At 43.3% G+C, this 27222-nt stretch overlaps 1 protein-coding gene across 1 annotated transcript in view; it reads left to right on the top strand.

The window, feature by feature from the left end:
- Nucleotides 1-27222, top strand: part of polr3a (polymerase (RNA) III (DNA directed) polypeptide A) — an 82495-nt gene that overhangs the window by 47751 nt on the left and 7522 nt on the right. Inside the window, exons 21-29 of the mRNA XM_063221749.1 lie at nt 5535-5648; nt 7703-7738; nt 9406-9492; nt 9617-9699; nt 13326-13496; nt 15392-15485; nt 17410-17502; nt 19040-19204; nt 26679-26843. Coding sequence (XP_063077819.1) covers nt 5535-5648; nt 7703-7738; nt 9406-9492; nt 9617-9699; nt 13326-13496; nt 15392-15485; nt 17410-17502; nt 19040-19204; nt 26679-26843 — 1008 coding nt within the window. The remainder of the gene's footprint in view (nt 1-5534; nt 5649-7702; nt 7739-9405; nt 9493-9616; nt 9700-13325; nt 13497-15391; nt 15486-17409; nt 17503-19039; nt 19205-26678; nt 26844-27222) is intronic.

The raw sequence follows: 27222 nt of genomic DNA on the forward strand, positions 1-27222 counted from the left end.
GTCAACACAGTTGATAGGTTTTTTACCTATAAACCTATATATATAAATGCATATAATGGACAGAGACACACAACAGAAGAGCACATGCATGCGAAAAGACAACCGTGGGTACAGAGACAGAGACATTGAACTGCAGAAGGTGTAGAGTAGTCATTGGGCAACAGACAATGGCTGGTAAAGACATCACGGTAACACTTTCTATGAAGCCCATATCTATAGCGCATTATGAGCGCATTTATAACAAATTATAATGCACATTATAATTACTTACAACACATTACGACTACACAGATGATGTTTCATGATGCTTTATGTTAACAGTAATGAATAACCATGAATCTATCTTATAATACGTTATAAATCCAAGGGCATTGTGAGTGCTCATGACTGGATATAAACTACAGGCTGCCTGATGGGGCTTACAGTACATTATGATGCATTATAGATGTGCATTATACAGTGCATTATAGATGCATCCATATGAACTTCACTTTACTTAGAGCACACATTGATGACTTATGATCTCACATGAAACATTATATCATCGTATGAGCCCTTATGAAAGTTTATCATCCAGGTCTGTGCATAGAGGGGTATAGGTACTCATCATGTACTATAAGCCCCATCAGGCAGCCTGTAGTTTATAGCCAGTCATGAGCACTCATGACACCCTTGGATTTATAAAGCATTATAAGCTAGATTCATAGTTATTCATTCATAACTGTTAATATAAAGCATCATGAAGCATTATGAGTGTAGTCATAATACGTTGTAAGTAATTATAATGTGCATTATAATATGTTATGAATGCGCTTATGATGTTGGCTTTAAGTAAAGTGTTACCGAAATCACATATACCACCATAAAGAACACTAGAAGATTGGAAAAATGTTTCCTGGTCTGATGAGTCTTGATATCTACTGCAACACTCAGGTGTAATGGTCAGAATTTGCCATCAGCAACATGAAAACATAGGTAAACCCTGCCTAACATCAACGTTTCAGACTGGAGTGGGATGGGATAAGGATATTTTCTTGGCACTATTTGGGCCAATAAGTACCCATTTATCTTTGTTGGAATGCCACAGCCTACCCGAGTGGGCAGTGCAGGCTGTTCTAAAGGCAAAGGGGGGTCCAACCCAGCATTAGAGAGGGGTTCCTAATGAAGTGGCCGGTGAGTGTAGTTAATAGATTATGGTAGTTCAAAGTGTTTTGAAGAGCAAGAGAATCTGGTGAAATGAACTATTTGCCTCATATCTTTTACTGGTGTGGTGTAGGCTATGTAAGCTCAAGTTGCCTCTCAGATGGGCCCGCTGGCAGCCCCGTTACTTTGCCATGGTGCTGCGCTGCGTCGATTACAATTTTGGGTCCGAGGGGGTGGGGGCGGGTTGGCCCGGCCCGGCCCGGCCCGCTGGAGACTGTCACCTTTTTTTCTCTGACGAGTTTGCAGGTCTGGAATCACATAACAACTTCAAATGAATTGCGCTTAAAAGCTAGGACTTGCTCATACAGTCTAACTAACCAACATTTTAAACCTATCAGTTTGGTAATGAAAAATAAATGTTACAATGCTGCGGCGTGATGCAGTTGCAGGCATGAGCCTGAAAATTGTGTCATGCCACTCCAAGGTCAGGCGCTAGGGTCAGTTTTGCACTATACTCAAAAATACTCCTCAAACTCACGATTAATTTAATTGGCAGTCAATTGACGCAATTCTCTAACTCTCCGAGTAAATGGAAGTTGATTATACGAATGGCAATGCATGCCCTGAGGCCGAATAATGAATAGCTCTTTGCTGTGAAGTGCAAACTTAAAAATATAAAAATGAACTAAAAACCATGAAAATAAGAGTTCAATAGTATAGAGACAGACAGACAGATATGAACCTCTGCATTCAAGGGATCGAGAATTAGTTTTAGGAGAGCACGCACGCACGCACGCACGCACGCACGCACGCACGCACACACACACACACACACACACACACACACAGTTTTGGAAGGGCAACCTGATTTTGCCAGAGGACTCGGATGAAATGTTTGTGACCCATCATTAGATTTGACTCTTCTGTCTAGGAGAATAATTGAAGCTGTCCGCCCCTCCCTGTCCTATTGTGTCAGGGTTGGAGGTCAACTCAATTAGCACAGTTGCTTTGCCAGCACACTCATTCACATGCACCAAAAATGTGCGCGCACACAGATGCAGTTCGCACACAGACACAGGATGGATGGACGCAGAGGCTATGCATCTGAAGCATAAATCAGGCTTTTGTCGTCTTAAAAAGTACATCCTCTGTTGGAGCTTAGTACAGAGGCTCTCTATGTAGACCTGCCATGTACGTAAGTAAGCTGTCCATGAAGACACCTAGGCATTTGTATGAGGAAACCTGACATATGGGGGTGCCATGTATCACTACTGGGCTTGTGTTGGAGACTGCTCTTGGGTCAAATATAATTTCCTGGGTTTTACTGACATCGGCAACAAGATGGTGGGCATCACACCAGTCAACAGACTGTATCATTACTGTGCCATTTTCCAGCGCATTATGGACACACCAAGTTTCTCATGGCTTTGTTGTCTTGATCTATGACTGCCTCTTGGGACCATTTCTCTTTCATTATCACACAGCCGTGCACCACATTCAGCAGGGAGCAAGTGGATGGAAGATGAGTCAACCAATTAGACTGTTTATTTCACTGCTGGTTGATTCACAGTGGCTGAAATTCAGTCCTGTCCTACTTCATAGTTTGGCATGCTTACAGTTTTGCCGTACATCAATGTTCTGTTGACTTTGTTTATTAGCAGCATGTGGGCACAGGACATATAAAGCAAGAATAAAGTAATGGTATATAGTTTTCCGTTCAATATAGGGGCAGTCTAAGGGGATTTGGTGATTGATGGCATTTGCTGCTGTATTAGCTTCGATAACTGTTCCCGCTGTGTGTCCACGCATTTATTTATGTGTGCATTTGTCTGCTTGCAGTTGTGCATATGAGTGTGTGACAATAAATTTGTGTGTGCGCATGCGTGTGTGGTTCCATTCTCGTCTTCACCTGTTTCGTCATGTCTGATGTAGGAACCGGACTATTTTGTTACACAAGGCTATAATCCATTTGAGTAGCCATGCCTCTGTCACTATATGTGGTACATATTACACACATGCACTTGCATACAGGGTGAGCATAATGCTATAGCTAAGGTTGTTACAGCCTTAGGGCCTCCGCACACCGGCTCCGGCAAAGTGCTGAGCACTGCTCTGCAAAAGATTGATTCCATTGTTTTGAATAGAACCCCGCACACTGGCGCTGATGTCCGCGGACATCGGCTAGCGATTAGAGACGAGTTCTATTTTGTCGGAGCCGCCCATTGATTATCCTTGCTATGTTCGTATGAAATTGGGTTTGGGAGTCGGAATTGTGTTGGAAGCGAAAGTGCTCCGCAGTGCTATCGGAGCCGATGTAGTGGAGGCCCTTACAGTGGCACGCAGTAGCAGTGTATGGGGATTTGTGGCTGTGGCACTGAGTAGAAGTGTATGAGGATATGTGTCTTCAAGGCCAGTCCCAGCCTCCTCACAGACAAACTTCCTTTCCAACTCTTTCTAGTTGAGCCACATAGCTTGAGATTATAATAAAACTGAACTTCAACCATCGTCAAAATGGGGCATGGATGACATGCCTTGACCTTTCAACATTCAACAAATGTCTAAAGGCTCAGACATAGAGGATATATCTTACACTGACCTTCAAGAGGTGGCCCAAATCCCAATGGCGTCTTGATATTGCCATTTCACAATGCTCAGCTGAATGGCATAGAACAGTCTTCTCAACGGAGGCTGTACAGCCCCCCAAGGGGTGTTAGGGAGCCCACAGCGGGGGGTTGAGAAGATAAGAACTGAGATGGATGGGAGTTGCAATTGGGGGGCATTAGTCATTTTTTTGGTGGTGTTTTAATGGTGGTGGTGATGAGGGGGAGGGTGTTGCAGGGGGGTGTTTCAGGCTTAGGATGAGTGTAATAAAGTGTTTCGAGCAGTTGGGGTAGTTATTCAGACAGGTCAACTGGCTACAAGCATTTCAGTTAACAATGATGATGCTTAAACGTCAGCAAGAAGATGATTCTGATGTTAAAACTGTGCGCACTTAGAAGAACCATTACATTACCATTGTGTTAGCCTCGCACACCATCCTACGTACTTCCGCCACGAGACTTGGCTCCGCACTACGTTTGGTACCTGTTTTCTGTGGAGCAATGTTGAGCGGCAGGATTTGGCCGGTGTTCTGACAAACGGTCCTATGTTGTAATTTTATCCTAAGGTAGGATGTATTGTCAGACAGGTCTGTTAAACGGTCCTACATTGCCAAAGATAGACGTCAGACATGTTTGTTCAACAACTTATCCTGATTTTTCCGAAAATGTATTTCCCGCTTCCTGCAATCGCGTCAGATCAAACAACCCCCAGACCATGAATACGAAATTAAATGGTAATATTATGGGATGGTCAGGACCAGGCTATCATTGTGTACCATTAAATTTATAAATGTTGCAATAGTGATTACACCTGTGTTGCGTCTTTTGTTCTCTTGTTTAACACATGTTCCAAACCAACATTTCTGATTTTAAACTCCCACAGTGTACAAGCATATCTGTACCCAAAATATGTCTAAATCCCACAGAAGCCCCACAGCAAATATATACAACAAATCTTGTATTTTTAATAACGGTTGCAACTGTGGTTGAGTACATTGCTTTCTGACCATTGAAACGTGTGCAGCAGAGAAAACTGCTGTTAAAGTGACAGACGTGTCGTGCTCTGTCACAATGAGGTAAAGCGGGCGTTGGGAGGCTGATGATGAGGTCAAGGATGGGGGGGGGGTTTGTTCAACAAAGAACTGCTTATGGATTGTGGATGTATACAACCTGGCTCGGTTATTGTTGCTACTTCCGACAGCCTTGCTCGGAAAGTGCACGTGTAACAGTAAATGGTGTACGTGTGGTTGCTGCAATGGGGTTGGTATGCATTTTTATTGCACTATGCCGTGTTAACCTCGCTCTTTGAGAAGTTGGAAATGGAAAAGATATTGAACGTGTGAAGCGCTGCTATTGGTTTGAAGGTTTTCTGAAGTTCTGTCGAGCTGACACCTGATTTTCTATAGGCGACAAAACTTTTGTCTCCCCAAAATCTGCCCTTTCTGTGTTCATTAAATGATTTATCTTTCTTCTGTGCAAGAAATCTTTGTTTGTATAAAACTTCATTTGGGAGGGTTGTAGCTTTCATATGAGTGACTTCTGAAGCCAAGTGAAAGCCAGGTTATTAGCTGTTGTTCCCACAGCGTGGATAGTTGACAAAACTTCTGACAAGGACTGTAAGTGATACAAATTAAAATTTCCAAGTGGTGTACATGTGTCCAGATCAGCCAGCATTGAGCGGGATTAAGCTGGTGTTGACTGCTGGGGTCATCATGATTTTAGTGTTAATTTTATGTAAAATAAATAGCTATGTAATAATAATGATAATAATAATGTGGTTGTGTCCTGCAGGCGGTGTACACGTGTCCAGATGAGCCTGCACTGAGTAGGAATGAGCTGGTGTTGACTGCGGAGTCCATCATGAAGAAGGCTGACTTCCTCTGCTGCAGGGACACCTTCCTAGACGTGAGTGCACGCACGCACGCACGCACGCACGCGTGCGTGCGTGCGCGCGCACAGCGACAGAGAGAAATACATCTACACACACACACACACACGCACACAAACGCCCCTTTATCGCACCATGCTCTAGTAGTCAGTCTCGGCAAACAACAGCTTGGGAGTAAGGTTATAATAATTGAGTGCATGTGGAGGCCAGCACTAACTGGACCCCTGCTCTGAGACTTAACACAGCACACAGAAGAAACGATCAAAAAACTTTTTGTTTTTGCCCTTTGATCAATGCCATCACATTGTGTTATTAGAAGTTTGCGAAATTTTGACTTTAGTCAGAGTTTGATTGTTTTTGCCCTTTGAGGAGCACCATGACATTGTATGTTATCCGAAATTTGCCAAAAAAAAAAAATGAGCGTTGTCACAGACTTTTATCACAGAGATCTATGGGAGCTGTAGAATGCTCAAGTAGAATTCCATAAGAACTGGGGGAAATCCTTATTCCCCAACGGTTTAAAGGACCGGAGCCCACTAGAAATATCCGACCATTGTCTTCCATACACAGAACAGTTAAGTATAGTTGTTTGGATATCAAGTTGTTTGCCTGTCATGGCCATAGAAGTCATGGTTACTTATCTTGAATTTAAAATCGACAAGTACCGTTGTCAGTTGTGTTGCTCTTTCTCCCTACAGAGATGATGTCCACGCGTTTAAAGTAACTGTCCACCATGTCTGGACATGTGCCCATTTCCCACCTCCCTTTAAGTAATTAAGTGAAATAATTGAGTTTTTTTTTTCTTCTGCTCTTCCAGATGTTCTCTGCGTCTGGTTAAACTAGGCCTATGCAGTCGACTGATCCCCGAAACGCGATGCTTCCAGTCCCCCATCATTCCTACCACTCCCGTCCACCTATTTATAAACGTATTTATAAATACAAAATATAAAAGAAATATATTTAATAGCTCTACATAGGTCAATGCCCTGCTTAGGCTTAAAACCAAACAACTATTGTGAAAACAGCTAAAAACAATTGGTGCAAATCCATCCACCCAGTCTGAAGTTATGGGCCAAACAAAAATTTTGCCATCTTGAATTCAGCCATCTTGAAAGTTTTGGCCTTCAAAATCTTATCAGTTCATGAACATACGTTAGAGCATCAACACACCGATTCTGGAACAAATCCATCCACCGCGTCTGAAGTTATGGGCCAAACAAAATTTGGCCATCTTGAATTCAGCCATCTTAAAAGTTTTGGCCTCTTAAATTAGATCAGTTCATGAACCTACCCTAGAGCATCAACACACCAAATCTGGGACAAATCCATCCACCCGGTCAGAAGTAATGTATAAAACAAAAATTTTGCCATCTTGAATTCAGCCATCTTGAAAGTTTTGGCCTTCAAAATCTTATCAGTTCATGAACATACGTTAGAGCATCAACACACCGATTCTGGAACAAATCCATCCACCGCGTCTGAAGTTATGGGCCAAACAAAATTTGGCCATCTTGAATTCAGCCATCTTAAAAGTTTTGGCCTCTTAAATTAGATCAGTTCATGAACCTACCCTAGAGCATCAACACACCAAATCTGGGACAAATCCATCCACCCGGTCAGAAGTAATGTATAAAACAAAAACTCGGCCATCTTGAATTCAGCCATCTTGAAAGTATTGGCCTTCAAAATCTAATCAGTTCATGGACTTACCCTAGAGCATTAACACTCCGAATCTGGGAAAAATTAAACCATCCGTTCAACAGTTATCGCGTTAACACGAAAGACCTTACGCGGCAGCGCCGCACACCAAACCATTACATGTCTGACGCTCCGTGTTTCGGGGATATAATTACCTCTTGTTCCCAGCTATGAAGGCATGTATCGTCGAGTCAACATTTTTATGGGTTAAAAAAAACCCCACAAGATACAGGATAAGTTAATGTCTTAATGATGATGATGATACGATTGAAATGTATTTGTTGAGTGATTCTCCTTGTGATACGTGAAGAGGCAGAGAAGAGCTGTAGTAAAGCCTTTTCCATAATGCTCACGGCTTTTCTCCTCTTTGAAGGAATTAACTGATACCGGATGTGATAAGTACCTGGAGGTAGAGTACTTCCAGCATGCGAAGCGTGTTTGAGTGAGTGCATGTGTGTTCACACGCATGCCTGTTATTTGAGTGTGAGTGTGTGTGTGTACAGACACACTGTAATACATGTTTCTGTGGCTGTATATGAGAGAGAGAGAGTGGGAGAGGGAGATAGAGGGCGTGGAAACCTTGAAAGAGCAAAAATGCTCTTGTGTGAGACTGCTCGGCTGTGAATAACAAGCACTTGGCTGGGACTGACTAATCCAGAAAGCATCAGGGATGAGGAAGTGCAACAGTTCTCTTCACTCCACTGAACTGGGTTTCTCTGTGTGTCTGCTCACTCTGACTTGTCTCCTGTCTTCTGAAACCACTGATACGAGTGTTACTGGATCCATACCATTTTCTGATCTCCCGTCCTCTCCTTTTGCTTGCATTCAATATCTCACAGAAGCACAATTCCAAGCGGAAAGTTGAATGAAGAAAAGTTCAACAAAAGTGGTTGTGCCTTGGCTGACCGCAGGGAAACTTAATTGTTTTCTCCACCAAGGTGGGGCGTCAGCGATGCACAAGGCCACAAGCACAAGTGGAGGACAGGAGATTAGAGAATGGGTTGGACCTATTGGGTTATCAGAGATGTGGTATTGCAACAGTGCTCCTCACTCTGCTGTGAAGTTCATTTGTGTGTGTGTGTGTGCGTGTGCGTGTGCGTGTGTGCGCACGTGTGTTTGTGTGTGCGTGCGTGTGTCTGTGTGTGTGTGTGTCTTCTAAAACTAATTCTCGATCCCTTGAATGCAGAGGTGCGTGCGTGCGTGCATATGTGTTGGTCTGTCTGTTACCTTCAGGTTACTCCCACTGACTGTGTCCTGTCTTCTGTTGATACTGATATGAGTTTGTCGTTGTGCACTGAGTCATTGTCATAAGATTCATAGCGTGGATTGTGAACTACAGTCATTCTTTTGGCCAAAACCGTTAAAGCTTCTCCATGCTATGTCCTTATCATGATGGTCCAATATCATAATGGTCCATCTGTGGGTGAAAATAAAATCCTAACCGTTCCATAACATCTGCCTTATTGACTGTGACTTAAGATTAGCAGGCAAAAGATAAAACGTGTTTAATGAAAATGCCTATAAAGATTGTTGTCTGATGGCCCACTGTTTAAAGTCCTCAGACCAATTTGTGTAGTGTTGTACTGATGTGTATGCATAACCGCAATAGTGTAGTCGTGGATTACATTCTGTAAATCAAAGATTAATTGTTGGCGGAGAAGATGGTAAGGTTGTAATTGTTAGCTATCAAATTGTGATAAACTGTGTGTCTCTACTGACCGCTTGCCTGATTTACAATTTCAAACACGTCCTGTCCTTTGAAGTGGTTGTTTACCATTGAATGCTTACCTATATGCCTTGTCTGTGGAAATTGGGATTGGGATTACCAGGGAATTGGTTTATTTTACTAATAAGCGTGTTTCTTTTTCCTTTTTGCGCTGAAGTATTTAGACTGTGTAGGCAATGGATTGCATTCATATTCTTCTTAATTTTCCTTTTTATTCAGCCATTGCAGGGGTCAGACCTTTGCAATGACTGAATAAAAAGCTTAAAAAAAAGAAGAACCTGAGTGTGATCTATTCCCCACACAGTAAATTGGTCTTATCTTGCTAATAAGCTTTATTCCCCCTTTGTTAGGAAATAAAGAAGTTCATCAAATCGGTGTCTGAGAAGATCAAGAAGACTCGTGACAAATACGGCATAAACGACAACGGCACAACTGAGGTAACTACACCACAAGCTTACAGTGTGCTGCTTTCTGATTTTCTTCTGGTTTTTTTTTTTTACAATTGTCCATGATATTATTGAATGTGTGTGCGCGTGCGTGTGTGTGTGTGTGTGCATGCAGCCAAAAGTTCTCTACCAGCTTGACCGGATCACTCCAACCCAGCTGGAGAAGTTTCTTGAGACGTGCAGAGACAAATACATGAGGTAAGCAACATTACATACAGTACTTATTGTTTATTTAAAAGGTTATTCGCTATAAATATAAATATTCATGGAAGTGAGGGAATTGTAAGGAGACGTCCCTAAGGTACCACATGCCCCGGCCCCAGGATTTGCTTGATACGCAAGGTGCAATGTATTACCGTGTGCGTGCGTGCGTGCGTGCAAAACATGACGTGATGACCCTTCATCTGATCTTCAAGTGCACTGGAGGAGGTGCGACAGGCAGAATGGCAAGCTGGAAATGCCACCTTAACCTGTACACACAATGGATAAACACTGGGCTTATTGTTTTATTAATGTAACATGAATTGAAAGAGAAGGTGCTTGCTTTTTTCAGTTTGTGTAAATGATTCAGTATTTGACATTTAAATCTGACCGGCACTGGATGGCATTAAGTCCAATGGCTGTTCAGTATGACATTACACATGGATGGATGGCTTTTCTAGTCCTGGTTTGTTTGTTTTATTCCTGGATTTCATGTAAACATTTTACAGACAGTGTTGAACAAGAGTCAACACACTGCTGTATCCATTCACCATTTGTATTAGGCTAAAAAAATACAGGGTCTTACTGTGGACATTTGTACTGTGGACATTTGTCAATATTGATGGAATGGGAAAGCAATCATACTGAACAGGTTTTCATATGGATTGGGGGATGGACAGTCATATCAAATTCACAAAACACACACTGTGACAATATATGAGAAAAGTTACATAGGTTACAAATAAACATACATGTGTACAGTATACAAATGAATCAGTCAGTCACTCTGTAGGACTAGATAACGCTTGAGTAGTGTACCAGACAGTGCCATTATCATTTATATTGTGCACAGTCTAGATCAGCGGTTCTCAACCTTTTTTGAACAAACGCCCCCTTGGCCTCATCAGAAGCCTCCCAACGGCCCCCTTCACCCCATCATAAGCCTGACAACGGCCCCTTACTATGAAAGAATGAAACGGACTAATGCCCCCCAATGGCAACTAAGCACCGCCCCCTCTCAGCTCTATCCTTCTCAACGCCCCCCTAGAGCCCCCCAATGCTCCCTGGGGGGTGGTACCGCCCCCGTTGAGAAACACTAGTCTAGATGGATGGATGGATGCATGTGGCAGTATGCAAATGCACTCAGCCCACATCCTGATTTAGTTTGTAAATGAGGCTTTTCTCACATACAGTCCATCAGCCAACCAGTGCTATAATTCAAGTCACATGTCCTCAGTCCCCAACAAACAGGCTTGACCAGTGAAAGAATATAATATTTTGCAATATTTATTGTGCATCTTAATGAAGAGCGATGACATTTGATGAGATGGTTGAGTCACAAAATCTGGCGCTTTTGAAATGGGCAAAAAATGTTATTTTATCAACTCCTCTCAGAGTCCTCTATGATGCTCTATGGAACCGAGCGGTTGTTCCCTTTGAAGGCTGCGTAGCACCTGGAGATCGACCATATTTGATCATAAATGGACACATTTCCCAGTCATTTCTCACAGTGGGACTCTATGGGAACATCTACACCACTCGGGTCATTAGCCGGTGTTGATTGAGTCACATTCATGACCTACTTCACCTCACTCTGCATGTTAACCTTTTTTAACCATTTATTTCTCTTTCTCTCGCTCTCGCTCTCTCTTTCTTTCTCTCTCTCTCTCTCTCTCTCTCTCTCTCTCTATCTCTCTCACTCTCTCTCTCGTACCATGCTCATCCGTCTCTTCTTTACACACACACACACACACACACACACACACACACACACACACATACAGTAGTCAAGACTAGTATTACACTCCATTTCATCAGTGCATATCAGTACTAAGGGGCTCCCTCCCCAGTTCATTGAACCTTTTCTCATCCCCCCCTAAGACTCATTATATCTCAACAGCAGATCCATAAACCATGAAAATATCTTGTTTTAGATTAATTAAGATGTCATAGAGTGGAGTAGGGCTTGCTGTGGGACCTTTTGGTCTTGTCAGAAAAAGCACCATGATATTTTTATTATATTTTATTAGCTTTTGAAATGTCCCAAGTTTATCAATTATGGTTTCATGTGATGTTTCACTACGAGCATCAACATACGCATGGGGCCACTTCGCACTGGCCCACTGGCCCTGCCATGTGTTATGAACTGTTGAGCTCATTTACACCAAAGTGTTGTCTGTGATGGACTCACGGAAGTGCTTTCTATAGTTCCCACAGCACATTAGAAAACTGACAAAACAGAAGGGGAATAGCCTACCTTTTCCAGTCGGTTGATATCAAATTCTATTGCTAAACCAAAGGATGCTAAAGCAATTTAAGTTGTTCCCAGACTTAAACAATCCCTAATTCTAACCTGTCAGTAAAGAAATGTTTTTTGAGAAATACCTTTTCCGCTTGGTTGATAGGCTACTACCAAATTCTAATACTAAACAAAAGGATACTAGCTGTATAACATGTGCCCAGACCAAAACAATCCCTAACTCTGTTGTTTTTTTGTTTTTTTGAGAGAGAGAGAAATCAATCTTTGAAATGAGAAAAATCCTCAACATAAGTTGGAACATAAGACTTTTGGAGCGATCCTGACTTCCGGTTTGGGCATGAAGGAGTAGGCTGCGTGTGTGAAGAGCTCCGACCGAATTTGCAACTTATGTGACCAAATGTAATACCTTTACCGTAGGAGTGGTGTAATTAACGCACATTACAGTGTTATGCTACCTTGAACAGCGAATGGCTACCTCCAAACAAAAAAAACCTTCTTTGATGACCACGCGAAACACGTTGGCTAGTAAGCTATCCACCATGGCATCAGAAGCTAGCCCTCCCAACAGCGATGGAATAACCATGACTCAGCTAGTACAAGAGCTGGCCAAGCAGCGAGAAAGTTTAAAAAGACTTTTGGAGCATAAAGCTTTGGGAATATAAAGGATGCACCTCTGTGGGCTAATCATGTGAAGCACTTCCATCGCCCAATCTCAGAATGTTGGCAAAATCCATGAAACTGCCAAATATTTTGTCACAATAGTCCATCTTCATTTCAAGGAATTCTGTGCAATCATGTTGCCCTGTCATGCATAGTGAAAGTGAGGTTGACCCGTGTGCCGATGGTGACCAATATTACTTGTGACACCTGCAATACTTGTGTAGCGAAGGGGAGTATAGTTGCCCCGTCGGGACTTGAACCAGTCCCTCTGACGTACCATACTGGGGCTCAGACTGATATGCCAAACAGAAAGGCTTGTTAGTATGACAGTCAGAGCCCACCCTCAACCCTAGTGATGGACACTCCATCACAACTTGCATAGTGCAAGCGTGTGTGTGCGTGCGATGGAGTGAGCATCATAATGTGTGTGCGTACAGTATGTATGTGTGTGTATGCTCTTGTGTAGTTGTGTCCCCCTTCTCTTGTAGGGCCCAGGCTCTGCGGAGGGGTGTGTGTGCGTTTGTGTGTGTCTGTGTCTGTGTCAGTGTGTGTGTGTGTGTGTGTGTGTGTGTGTGTGTGTGTGTGTGTGTGTGTGTGTGTGTGTGTGTGTGTGTGTGTGTGTGTGTGTGTGTGTGTGTGTGTGTGTGTGTGTTTGCTGTTAGTTGTGTGCCCTCATATAGTTGTGTTCCTTCCTTCCATGTAGGGCGCAGATGGAGCCGGGTTCTGCGGTGGGGGCCCTGTGTGCCCAGAGCATTGGGGAGCCCGGCACCCAGATGACCCTGAAGACCTTTCACTTCGCTGGGGTCGCCTCCATGAACATCACCCTTGGTGTGCCTCGCATCAAGGAGATCATCAACGCCTCCAAGAACATCAGGTACACATGCATGTGTGCACACACACACACACACACACACACACACACACACACACACACACACACACACACACACACTCACACTCACACTCACACTCACACTCACTCACTCACTCACTCACTCACACTCTCACACTCTCACACTCTCACACTCTCACACACTCACACACTCACCACTCAGATAGACGCAAGCACACAGACTCACACGCACAAACATCACACACATCACAGACATCACACATGCACATGGCACACACACTCATGACACACATAGAAGCATGCACACATGCACATTGTCATTTAGGTCATTGACATTGGTCAGAGGAGTCTCTCATTGATCGGCCTTCCATTGATCATTTAGGTTTACGACCCTCAGTTGACTGGCATGATCTAATCTGACGTTTTGACTGTTCGGCGTCACTCGCAAGCGTGAACACGAGATGGTTAGCACACAATACAAAATAAATGGACTGCATTTATACAGCGGTTTTCCACTCCTTCAAGCACTCAAAGCGCTTTTCTCCCTTAAATCGTAAAATGAATATCTGCTTGTGGTCATACATGCTATTTCTCCTACATCTGTAAGTAATATAATCATGTCATGGCTTTGTTTACACTGTGCATTGTTATGTCTATGCACTCTAACCGGGGCCAGTCATTTATGTCATGCTTGTCAGATAGGTCTGCTGGCCTCTTTGTCGTGTCGCTGTCGATCTCCCTGAGCCCTCTCGGGAAACTGCGCAGCGTGTTGATCAATTAGTGTCATGTCTACGACCCTCCGCTTCCCCATCGACCTGTTGACCTTTACTCAGAACTGATCAATAGGAAGATGGAGGAGATGGAGGCTGGCTACGATTTTTGTTGTGTCTGTCTGTTAATTACATTACGCAAAACCTTAGTAAGTGGCTTTCGACTAAGTTTATTGAAGAGGTCGGCTCATGCAGTAAACGTAACATCACGTAATGTAGTGTATTGAACAGTAAGGTGACTCAATAACCCAAACTGACCCAGGTCTGATGGGCTTCCTGTGTTTTCGTCTAGCCAAAGGACTGTTTACATTCCATAGGGCAGAAGTTCCGTTCAGTCCATTTCAATTAATTTGATGCATTGTCCAATTGTCCATTTCAGTTGTGATGGTTGTATTTTAAGAGGTCGGGGTAGTACAGTAGCATGACATAATCTATTGAAGTGTGTTCTATCGCAGACAACTCACTGACCCGAACTGAGCCTGGTCTGCTAGGTTTCCTGTGTTTTGTTTTTTTGTCTGGCTCAATGACAACGACTGGTTTCATTCTATGGACTCGGGTAGTTCCAATAAATTCAGTTCAGGGTCATTGACATGTTTTAGTTGCAGACGTTAGGGGGAGGTACAACAGCTAATGTCACTATTATGAATGAAGGGATTGTTTTTTGCTTGTACATTAATGTTCAATTATAATTTAGCTTATTTACTTTACCCAAGAGGGACATTAGCTATGGTTGTACCACCTCACGTCTTGCTATTAAAAAAAAACATTAATGATCCGAATTTGAAGCTTTTTTTTCAGCAACTACCCATTCCCTGGAATTTACAGTCAATAATAGTCTGCCCCCCTTGGGAGACCTCTATTAGCCAGAGGTCAGGCCAATGACGTCAAACCCCAACCAATATAAACAACATTAGTGCATAGAGAAAGCATATGAGCAATATGTATGTTAATGTGCGATTGATGTTAAATGTTAATGTTGTGTATTGTGTTTATGGGTGGGTGTAATTTCCTTCTTTGTGTGTGCGTGCATGCGCGCATTGACCTGTCTTTGTGTGTGTCATATCCTGTCTTCTGTTCTCTTTGTGATCTTTGACGACTCCCCCGTCCTCATTTATCCTCATCATCTCCATGTCTAAACAACAACAGCACACCCATCATCACCGCTCACCTAGACGTTGAGGACGATGCAGACTTTGCTCGCCTCGTCAAGGGCCGCATCGAGAAGACACTGCTGGGAGAGGTGAGAGTGCACATGGGACTTAGTGTAAAACCGTGTGTGTGTGTGTGTGTGTGTGTGTGTGTGTGTGTGTGTGTGTGTGTGTGTGTGTGTGTGTGTGTGTGTGTGTGTGTGTGTGCGTCACGTGTGTGTGTGTCACACGTGTGCATGCGAGTATGTCACGTGTGTGTGTGTCACGTGTGTGTCACGTGTGTGCGGGCACGTGTATGTCTCCAACTTGCTCACTGTAAAATCACGTGCAGTACACACAACATGCATCACTGTGTGCTGGAAAGTTACAGTTCTCCACCATGTTCCTTGCTATTCATTTTCAAGTTTGTAATGTATTTTGAAGAGAAGTCAAGTTCAGTCTCAATCTCAATTTGTTTTTTATTACTGTGACACTTGAAACGCAGTTATGGAGAATTTTGATTGACTTGTTTTAGTAATAAAAATGAAATGTGTTTTGAGCTTAGGCCCAATTGATTTATTTTTGCTGTAGGCCTACCCATTTTATGTCTTCTGTCTATGCCACTGCCTTGAGAAAAGAAACAAATTGATATTGTTGTTATTTGCAGCACTGTAACAAGATATTTTCTTCTCTTGGTGTGGGCGGGCGGGCGGGCGTGCATACGGGTCTATGTTCCTCAAGAGTTGCACACTGCTTGTTTACTTGTTGTACTCGTTCTCCATCTGTCAAGTGTCTGGCCCTCCACAACAGTGACTTATTCGTTTCCTTCATAGCCATCTGTCTCCATCAAACGAAGCCTTGTTCAGTTTATTGCCACCTCACCTGAACACCTATCATCTGAAACAGAACAGAAGCATTGGAAAACAGAGGCTGTGTAGATTGGGAATATATGCATTTTCATTACTGACATCAGTGGATGGATGGATGGATGGATGGATGGATGGATGGATGGATGGATAGATTTGGAAGTTAACATGCCCTTGTTGTGGACATAATTAATCAAAAACCAAAACAACAGTGATATTTTCCACTGCCAAGTAATTATAGCATGTCCTGCATGTGTGTAATGTGTGTTATTCCTGTCTGTCATAATTAGTTTCATTAGACACGCGTAGGCCTATAATTACACATATTAAAGGGAAATTACTATCTAATCCTAGATAGACAAAGTGGCAAGTGTCAATGCTCTTTTTTAACGAAAACTAAAAAGACCTTGACATTTTTCCACCGTGAAGTAATGCCTGTCTGTCAATGCTCACTGTATTGAACTAAAATCTAAAGGAATTGATTGAATTGTTGATCAAGTTTTCCACTTAAAGGAGCACTTCTGCTTATTTCAATATACTGTTGTATGGATCACGCTACCCTTGACTTGTCAGTAACCGGTGATGCGGCATTTTCCCTTTCCGAGATCTGAGCTATTGTAAAGGGGGCAGATTTTGTTTACATTGAAAACTTTCTTGACATAGGCCTACTCCAAATATTTTCCCAAAAGGTATCGCTTTTTAAAAATGTAAACAAACACCTGCCCCCATTACAATCACCAGGATCTCGGAAAAGGCTGAAGAAAAAAAAAGCTCAGGTACTGACAAGTCCTGGGTAGTGTGAGCATTACAACTGCATGTTGAAATTGGCTGAAGTTATCCTTAAAGTAATGTAACACGTTGTGTGCATGTTCTGCCTGCCTGTGTGTACTGTATGTTGTGCCTGCCTGTCTGTCTTAATGTTTCATTTCACTCTTCTACTGACAGATCATTCAAGGGAAATTGCCATCTTATCCTAGACTGACCGACAAACTTGTCCGCTGCCTGTCAATGCTCATTTGCCTGACACATAATTTACCTTCACACCAGAGGCAGTGTAGATTGGGAAACCGAATAACTCCTGCCACCATCTTGAAGATGTTAAATTGACTCTCCAGGTGTTGAATTGGCACTGTAATATCTTGTAATGGCCCTGGCCTGGTTTTGCCCTCAGATCTCAGAGTACATCGAGGAGGTGTTTCTGCCAGACGACTGCTTCATCCTGGTCAAGCTCTCGCTGGAGAGGATTCGTCTGCTGCGCCTGGAGGTAAGTCAATGTTCTCTCACTCACTCACTCACTCACTCACTCACTCACTCACTCACTCACTCACTCACTCACTCACTCACTCACTCACTCACTCACTCACTCACTCACTCACTCACTCACTCACTCACTCACTCACTCACTCACTCACTCACTCACTCACTCACTCACTCACTCTCTTCCTAGGCCTTGTGAATAGTGTCCACTGTTAGCGCATTCTGCCGGTGTCCGTTCCCGCACCTGATCGCGAACCGGCCGTCATGTTCACGCCACAGATTTTAGCGTTCGCGAACCGGAAAGTTGGTTCGCAATGCGAACCACAAAATACTAGGTTTTTCTCTGCGAACTGTGACGACAGCGTGGCCATCAGCCAAATTCAGATTCTTTTTCATTTTATGTTAATTATGTTATTTTCTTCCTCTTTTCTACCGCCATTGCTGCCTTTCTCCTTTCTCATCTCAAGCCTCTGGGTCAAAGACGTGCAAAAAGGCATTGTCATTCAGTGTAACGGATGCTCTTTTTATTTATTTATTGTTACAGGGAATTCATGAAAGCCTCGGCTGTCATCCATTCACTTGAACCAATTTAAAAATCATGTTTTTTTGCAGTTACAGTCGGCAGAAGGTGTCCGTAACACTGAATGACAAAGACGTCTTTGACCCCCCTGGAGTGGTGTTGTCTAGGTGTTAACTGGCTTTGAGAATCTGGTTTATTTCTCGTCTGCTGCTTGTCTTGCATCCTGAGTTTGCCATATTCCTCGTTCTGTTCGACTTTTCTTATTTCTGAAGTGCATACACAGAAATGTATTTTCTGATTTTCTTTTTTTTGTATTGTATGGTATGCAACCTGTTCTCTTCAGTCTGACCTATAACGATGCATTTGAATTAGCCTACCAATGACTTTGTTAAACTGTGAGGCTGCCAAAGTTGTTGTGCTGTATTAGCTTCTATACAGAGGTTATCGACTCTGCATACATTGCGTTCATTCCATGTCAATTCAAACACGTCGTGACCGAGGTCTCCCGCTTCCATTTGCTTGATGTTTTCTTTTTATGCACATGTACCTTTTTGATGTCAACTGAAAATCACTGAGAGAACTCATTTGCATGATAAAGTGGAATGCCGTGCAGATGGGTCAATTAGTTTGAATATATTCATTACAATCATTACAACTTCATTTTAGGCCTTGGTTAGACTAGATGGTTTTCAGTAACAGAAAGTACCCTCACATAGCGGATTCATGAAATATAGAAAGACACAACCTATGGCTTTGCAGCTCAAGCAGTCTTTCGTCGCAGTGCAATTTTTGGTGTTTGATTGCGTATGTGCATAATGATATTGAGCAATAAAAATGCTAATAACTTCTGTTTGTTTCCAACACACGTGTACACACACACACACACACACACAATAAACATTGTGTCTCACGCACACTATTTTGCACACGCTCATACGGATGCATGCACGCACGCACGCACACACACACACACACACACACACACACACACACACACACACACACAAACATTGTACACACGCAGGTGAATGCGGAGACGGTGCGCTACTCCATCTGCATGTCCAAGCTGCGAGTGAAGCCGGGTGACATCGCGGTGCACGGGGAGGCGGTGGTGTGTGTCTCTCCACGCGAGAACAGCAAGAGCTCCATGTACTATGTACTGCAGTCCCTCAAGGAGGACCTACCCAAGGTACAGCGACACACACACACACACACACACACACACACACACACACACACACACACACACACACACACACACACACACACACACTTGTTTTTTTGCAACACTCATCCTTACCACCATTCACATGCTGCTTAGTCTCTGCTTAGGTTATGAAACGTCCGTAAAACGCAGCCAAAACGCAGCCAGCTTGTGCTTGCTGTTAGAGAGAGAGAGAGAGAGAGAGACAGAGAGAGAGAGAGAGAGAGAGAGAGAGACAGAGAGACATAGAGAGAGAGAGACAGAGAGACAGAGAGAGAGAAACTACTGACATAAATACAGTGCATCTCTGTCATGCAGGCATACTCTCTTTCTCTTCATCTCTGTCTGTCTGTCAAGTGCACACACACACACTTTCAAAGTTTTATTTTTTTCTCACAGACTGGTTTGGACCGTATGTTTACTTCTTTAAGTAAGCCCTATATCAGAGGAATGAGCTTCTGTGTTTTTAGATGTTTCAAACATGTTAATAATATATGCATTTTCATGTCTATTTCCTTGGGGCTGCCTGTAGGAAAACAACTGTTGTCTGGACAGCTTCCTGTAGCCGTGTGCGTGCGTGCGGGTGCTTCGAAGTTAAGCTCACGCGACGAGACAAAGTTTTTACCTGTTTTATAACCTTAAAGTAAACCTTTAAACCTCAAAGAAGTTTTTTACTTAGACAATATTCTACCGGTTTGAAATACATGGACTATGTCAACTCAGGATTGCTTACCTGCTGTTGCCTTCTCGCCAAACGCCGAAGCACGCAGCCTGAGGCTAGAATTTCGCTCCTTACAAGCCCTCCTGGACGATGCCTATCGGCGACAATCTGTACTCCTCTCTCGGCTGGATTCCTTGCATCCACCCGCCCAACCTGGCGCTTCCAACAGAAGGACCCCCGGGTTTATGAATCCGGCTGCGCTGTCTGATTCCTGGACAGTGGTCGCGGCGACAAAAGGTCGTGGATGTTCAACTCCAGTGGTGGTCCCCGATGGTAACGAGTTCACCTTCCCTCTCGCAAACTTCTTTGCTCCGCTGGAGTCAGTCTCGGACTCCGAACAATCCACGGTGGAGTCGCTTGCCTCGGGTGACTCCTCGGGATATCCGAAGGCTACATCCAGGGCTGCGCTATCCTCCACGGATCAGCCAGGTTTGCGACCTGTTGCCACCAGCTCACCCAGCCAGGTGAACGCTGGGTCCGCCTTGAGCCCAGCTGCCCATGATGATGATACACCGGTAGAGACCATCCAGAAAACCAGAAAACGCCGTATTTCTTCACTGGCAGCCCCAAGATGTAAAAAGCGTCGTCGGTGTATATCCGCCATCTACAGTTCAGAATCAAGTCGGGATTCAGCTACGGTTTATCCAACTCGAAAACGCAAGCTAGCTCCGAACACCCTCAGTCCGCCTTCAACGACTGATGACGTCACGCACCGGAGATCTTCTTCTAAACTCCCAGACCCTCTGGCCGCGGCTGGAACGGTGCCAGTGCTGCCCTCTACCTCCCTGGCGGCTCAGTCTTCTGCTGCACAAACCAGTCCCCTCAACATCCCTACTTATATGCATAGAGGTAGCACAACGCCAGAAATCCTCCTGCTTGGTGACTCCAACATTAAGGGAGTGAAACTCCAGTCTGGTGTCACCTATTGCTTTTCCAATGGCAAGACTGGTGATTTTATTAACATTGTCCCCAGACTGCTTGAACACCATAAGTCAGTAAAAACTGTCATCATTCACACTGGGTCAAATGATCTTATGGATAGAAACTCTGCCAGACTGCATGATGAATTTGAGAAACTTTGTATAAAAATCGAATCCCTGGGGAAACAGTGCATTTTATCAGGTCCCATCCCCTCTCCCTTCAGGAGAAATGAGCACTTCAGTCGTCTGTTTGGACTGCATCAGTGGCTCTGCCACTTTTGCTTAGCAGCTGGCTATAATTTTATCTCAAATTTTGACTCTTTTTGGACCAGACAGGACCTCTTCGATCCTGACAGGCTCCATCTCAGTGCAGAAGGAACCAGCCTGCTCATCGCAAACCTGCTAAATCACACGACACATAGCATCTGACATATTGCCCAGCTTGACCCTCCCCTGGTATCTTCATGTACCACTCAATCCCATCAGCATGAGGGTCTTGCTGCTCTCTCTCCTCCAAACATTAGACCAATCCCTGTTTTAGTGAGGCCTAGGATGACGCATGAGACCTGGGACATTAATTACTCCTGCCACATCCCCATAATCCCACTACCATCCTCAGCATCTGCCGTCTCAAATAGGCCTAGATCTCGCTTTCGCAGTGGTGGGGTAAACATTGGGAACATTCGGCTATTGGAGTACTCGCATTGCTCACGGGAAGTGTCACACACCAAAGCCAAGGCAGCCTGGTCAACTGTAGATCAGTGTTAAATAAGACCTTTATACTCAATGACTTTTTCTCTCGTCATGACTTGGACTTGTTATTTTTAACAGAGACTTGGATATCTGCTGGAGTTGGTGAGTCTGCTGCTTTCGGCGAACTGTGCCCTGCAAACTGCTCCTTCATCAGCACGCCAAGGTCCACTGGGCGAGGTGGTGGAGTTGCTCTTGTTTTTAGAGATGCTTTAAAAATTCAAAAGACTTCCTTGAGCATTTTTTCCTCATTTGAATTACAATGTGTGAAGGTGGAGTCCAAGCAAAGCCAACTGTTGTGTGCACTAGTATATAGACCTCCCAAATATGACGCAGACTTTATTAAAGATTTTTCATTTTTTCTGTCTCAGACGGTCTCTAAATATGACCGTTTATTACTGTTGGGCGACTTCAATATTCATGTCTGCTGTCCAGATAAACCCATGGTTAAGGAGTTCTATGAAACACTGGATGCTTTTGGCCTCACCCAACATATAGACCAAGCCACTCACAAACTGGGCCACACTCTGGATTTAGTTATATCCTATGGCTTCTCTGTTGAGAATATATCTATGGACGATGCCACTTTTTCTGACCACAAGCCTATATTTTTTAACATCAGTATTCCAAACCCTGCGCAGACAGCAAAAGCCCCAGGACGGCTCTCCCGCCGCCTGGGCCCTGAGACCACTGCCCTCTTTGTGGACAATTTCTTAAGTAAGGACATTTTTTCTACAATGTCTACAGCAGTACACACCTCATGCAGCCCTGATGAGTTGGTTACCTTATTCAACACTTCCTGCTTGGGGATTCTGGATGTAGTGGCTCCGCTCCGTTACAAGCGTTCAAATTTTAAATCTAAGTCATGGCTGGATGAGAACACACGCTCACTGAGGCAGGCCTGCCGCAGAGCTGAGCGGAGATGGAAAAAAGATCGCCTTACTGTCTCATTTGACATTTTTAAGTCTGCCCTGTTATCTTTCCAGTCAGCTGCCAAAGCAGCTAGAGCCAAGCACTTTTCAAATATAATTAACCAGCATTCAAATAGACCCAAAATTCTCTTCAACACTATAAACTCCATCATAAACCCACCTCTCTCACCAGCCCCCACCACAACCTCGCATACTTGTGAGGAATTTTTGAACTTCTTCACACAAAAAATTGAGAACATCAGAGCGACCTTCCCGCCCCCAGCTCAAACCCACCCCCCTCATACAACCTCACCTTCCTGTGCAACAGCTATTCTTTCTGACTTTGACCCTCTATCCCTTACTGCCCTTAATGACATTGTCAGACGTATGAAGACCACCTCCTCCCCCAGTGATGATGTCCCCACTCTTATTTTAAAGGAAGCTTTTGATGTTTTAGGCCCCTCCCTACTGCTGATTATAAATGCCTGCCTGACATCAGGTGCTGTTCCAGCCAGCTTCAAGCACGCAGTCGTCCAGCCACTGCTTAAGAAACATAATCTTGACCCTAATTGTCTTAACAACTATAGGCCTATCTCAAAGCTATCCTTTATGTCCAAGGTTTTAGAAAAAGCTGTTTTTGCCCAACTATCCCCCTATCTCTCCCAAAATTCAATCCTAGAGCCCTTTCAATCTGGCTTTAGATCATTTCATAGCACAGAGACTGCACTACTGAAGATCACTAATGACTTACTCCTCACTCTGGACTCGGGTGAGAACGCAGTCCTGGTGCTACTGGATCTCAGCGCAGCCTTCGACACAGTGGACCACAATATCCTCCTTGACCGCCTCGAGGGGCGGGTGGGCATCAGTGGTACAGCACTACTCTGGTTCAAATCCTATCTACTAAACAGAACGTTTTCAGTCTCCATCGACCACTCCTCCTCTTCACCAGCTCCGGTCTCATATGGGGTCCCACAAGGTTCCATTTTGGGCCCGGTGCTTTTCTGTTTATACATGCTCCCCCTAGGGGATATAATTCGCAATTACAATGTTTCTTTTCATTTCTATGCAGACGATACTCAATTGTACATACCATTAACATCCACAGATTCCACCGAGCGTTTGTTGGACTGCCTAGAGGCCATTAAGTGGTGGATGACCAATAACTTTCTTCAACTCAATGACTCTAAGACTGAGGTTATAATTTTTGGTCCACCAAAATCACTCCCCTCTGTGACGACTAGTTTATCCACTATTTCACCTTACGGTGAAACCATATGCAAAAAGCCTCGGGGTTATTCTCGACCCGGAACTTTGTTTCAAGAAACAGATCAACTCGGTCATTAAAAATAGTTACCACCAAATCAGAGTTATCGCCAGCATCAAACCCTCTCTTACTGCCCGGGATTTAGAAACCGTCATACATGCATCGTAAACATCCCGCCTCGACTACTGTAATGCCCTTTATTTCGGCCTCCCCCAGTCCCAGATAGCACGTTTACAGCTGGTTCAAAACGCAGCCGCTAGACTTTTAACTGGTTCTAGGAAGCGTGATCATATCTCTCCAGTCCTTTCCTCCCTACATTGGCTCCCTATAAATTTTAGAATTAAGTTCAAAATGCTCCTTTTAGTTTTTAAGTCCCTACATGGTCAGGCCCCCTCTTATATTTCTGACATGCTGCGCCCCCACTCTACACCTAGGTCCCTGAGATCCTTAGAGCAAGGCTTCCTCCATACTCCACGGTCCCGCCTTGTAAATAAAGGTGACCGCGCCTTTGCAGTGGCTGCCCCCCGACTGTGGAACGAGTTGCCTCTTGACGTTAGACTCGCTCCCTCTGTCGTTACTTTTAAATCTAGGCTTAAAACACACTTTTATACCTTAGCCTTTCTCTCTTAGTTTTAAATTGTTTCCTTTAGCCACTGCTTTTAACACATTTTATGTATTTTTTCTTTTTACTTCTTTTTATTTTATTCTTCATCTTCTTTACCAGTGCTGCAACTGTACACTGGGCCTAGTCTTGTTCATTAGTTAGCCTACATTCTGTTACAATTTTGCTTGGCTGCCTTTATTTATTTATTTTACGTATTTTTATTTTTCCTAGCCAGTGTTGCACTGGTATACGGGGCGTATAAGTTTTGTGTCCTTTATATATCTATTTATTTATTATTTTTAACTAACTAATGTGTTAACTAATGTGCTTTGTTTATTTATCTATTTGATTTCTCTCTAGCCTTCACTGTACAGCACTTTGGTCAGTTTTGTACTGTTTTTAAATGTGCTTTATAAATAAAATTTACTTACTTACTTACTATGTGCAGTTTATACATTTTTTATTAGAGCTGGGCGGTGTACGGTTAAAAAACCGTGATCTCGGTTTACACTACACAAGGTTCTCTTTTTGATGAGAGACGGTTTTGTTGTTGTTGTTTATAGCCTACTATGTTATGTGCGTGAGCTTCATACTCCGTGTCACACTTCCAAAGATTCTTCTAATTCATAAGTCTCTAACACTTCATTTCAACTCTGCTAAGTCCACTGTTGTTGCTGTTCTACTAGGGAATGTCACCACAATGTAAGATGTTGATTGAACTAATAAAATAATTGGTTACGCGCTAGAGGCTAGTGAGAGTGAAACATGATGAACACACATGGCATGGATGAATCATGACAAACATTTCAATTCATTTAGCCTACCTTTGATCTCACAAAGTTAAATAAAAGGCAATTCTATGTGGTGCTATGTTAACAGGCTACAACAGTTATCTGATTCTTAACTGTATTTAATTACCATCCCAACTGTGTGCGCAGTGCTGTTAAGACTGCTTATAAGCTAAAGTAGCCTAGCTTTCAAATGCAATGGGCAGACGAGATACATTGCTACATTGCTATATTTGTTTGAAATGATTTGGGGGCAAAATAGGAGCGAAACACATCGCAATATGACACAAACTACCGGACAAAATACCTTCTACGTTGGATTTGGACTTTAATTCAAAGACAATATGCACACAATGTCAAGTAAATCCGTTTGTTTTATCAGTGTCTGTCTTCAGTCTGTTTCGTTTCTGTCCCACTGTTGTTTACATGCTAGTCCAGCGGCAGCGCGACACGCCGGATGTGTTGCCAGGTGTAGAACGAAAAAATAAGCCATTAGTGTTGCCAGGTGTAGAACGAAATAAGCTGTTTTGGGCTGTCTTGGAAAAAATCCCAAAACAGCTGCTTATAATCATTTAACCCTTCTTCCTTGAAAAATCTATGACACCCTGGTCAAGATTTTAGGTTATTTTATGAAATGCTGCATTTTCCCCTTTGTTGGATAGGGAAATATAAACTATAAATTATAGAAAATATTATTGAAATGAAAAAATGATTAAATATAAATGGACATTAATTTAAATTCATGATTTTATCTCATTTTAACATTTAATTTGAGATCTTTTCCTCAGAAAGATTAAGATTAGGGGGGAAATCGTCGCATATCAAAAAACCGTGCAGAAAACCGTGATATCAATTTTCATCAAGAAAACCGTGATGCTAATTTTTTCCAAAACCGCCCAGCCCTATTTTTTATGTATATTCATATATTATACAACATGTCATACACAAGGGCAGTTAATGTGCTTAACAAGCAGAGATCCAAAGGATCTTCATCAGGGTCACTTTTGTACTCTGTATAAACATTAATACGAATCTCTGATTATGCATTACTTCAAAAGGAAAAAGTTTACCGCACACTTGTTTGACTTTATGCTCTTTTATTCAGAGTGAGCGACGCGTTTCGCCTCTGAACAAAGAGTTTCGCCTTTTTCATCTCAAATAGTAGCCATTTCCTGGTCTTGTGGAAACGGTACATATTTAGTTGTGCTTTTCACTGTGTATGTTCATGTACTTAAAAGCACACTAAAGATCCTATGATAACACATGGTGGTGTAGACGCTGGAATATTGTCGCACTCAGTCAATAGGTATAGAGAAATTATCGGGTCTGTGGACACAAATGGAACGGTTCAAAGTAAGAGTAAGTTGGCACACTGAGAAAGAAACCGGTCAAGGACAAGTCTTTGTCGTAGTCGATGCTGCTGCTGTTGTTGTTGTTGTATTTGAGGTGGCGCGTGCTGTCATCCACATGGCTGATTGTTGTTAATATAATTTTTCAGGTGGTGGTGCAGGGCATCCCGGAGGTGGCGCGTGCCGTGATCCACATCGACGAGCAGCAGAGCAAGCAGAAGTTCAAGCTGCTGGTGGAGGGAGACAACCTGCGCAGCGTCATGGCAACGCACGGCGTCAACGGCAGCCGCACCACCTCCAACAACACCTACGAGGTGAGCAGACCAGCGAGCACATAAGCAAGCGGCAACATCTCTGTTTTATTCACACTTTAAAGTTTCACTAGACCTTTTCTCGAAATATGCTCATTTTACACCTCCCCGCGCAAATTCTGCTACCATATAATTGAATGGTAAAGGACCACCTAGAGCTGGGTTGGGGAACCTTTTTCATTCGAAGGGCCACTTCAAATTTCTCCAACGGCCGTAGAAGTCCTTCGAGGGCCGTATTATGAACACAAACCAGGATTTCCCCCTGCACTTTAGGCCTATATTGAAGGTAGCCACCTTTAAAACAGACCCCATCTTCTCTAGGTTTCTTGAATGTAACTTAATTGTATTGCAAATGTAATTTCTAAGTTTCCTTTACAAAATA

The sequence above is a fragment of the Engraulis encrasicolus genome, chromosome 17 (assembly GCF_034702125.1).
Source record: "Engraulis encrasicolus isolate BLACKSEA-1 chromosome 17, IST_EnEncr_1.0, whole genome shotgun sequence".
Lineage (NCBI taxonomy): Eukaryota > Metazoa > Chordata > Actinopteri > Clupeiformes > Engraulidae > Engraulis > Engraulis encrasicolus.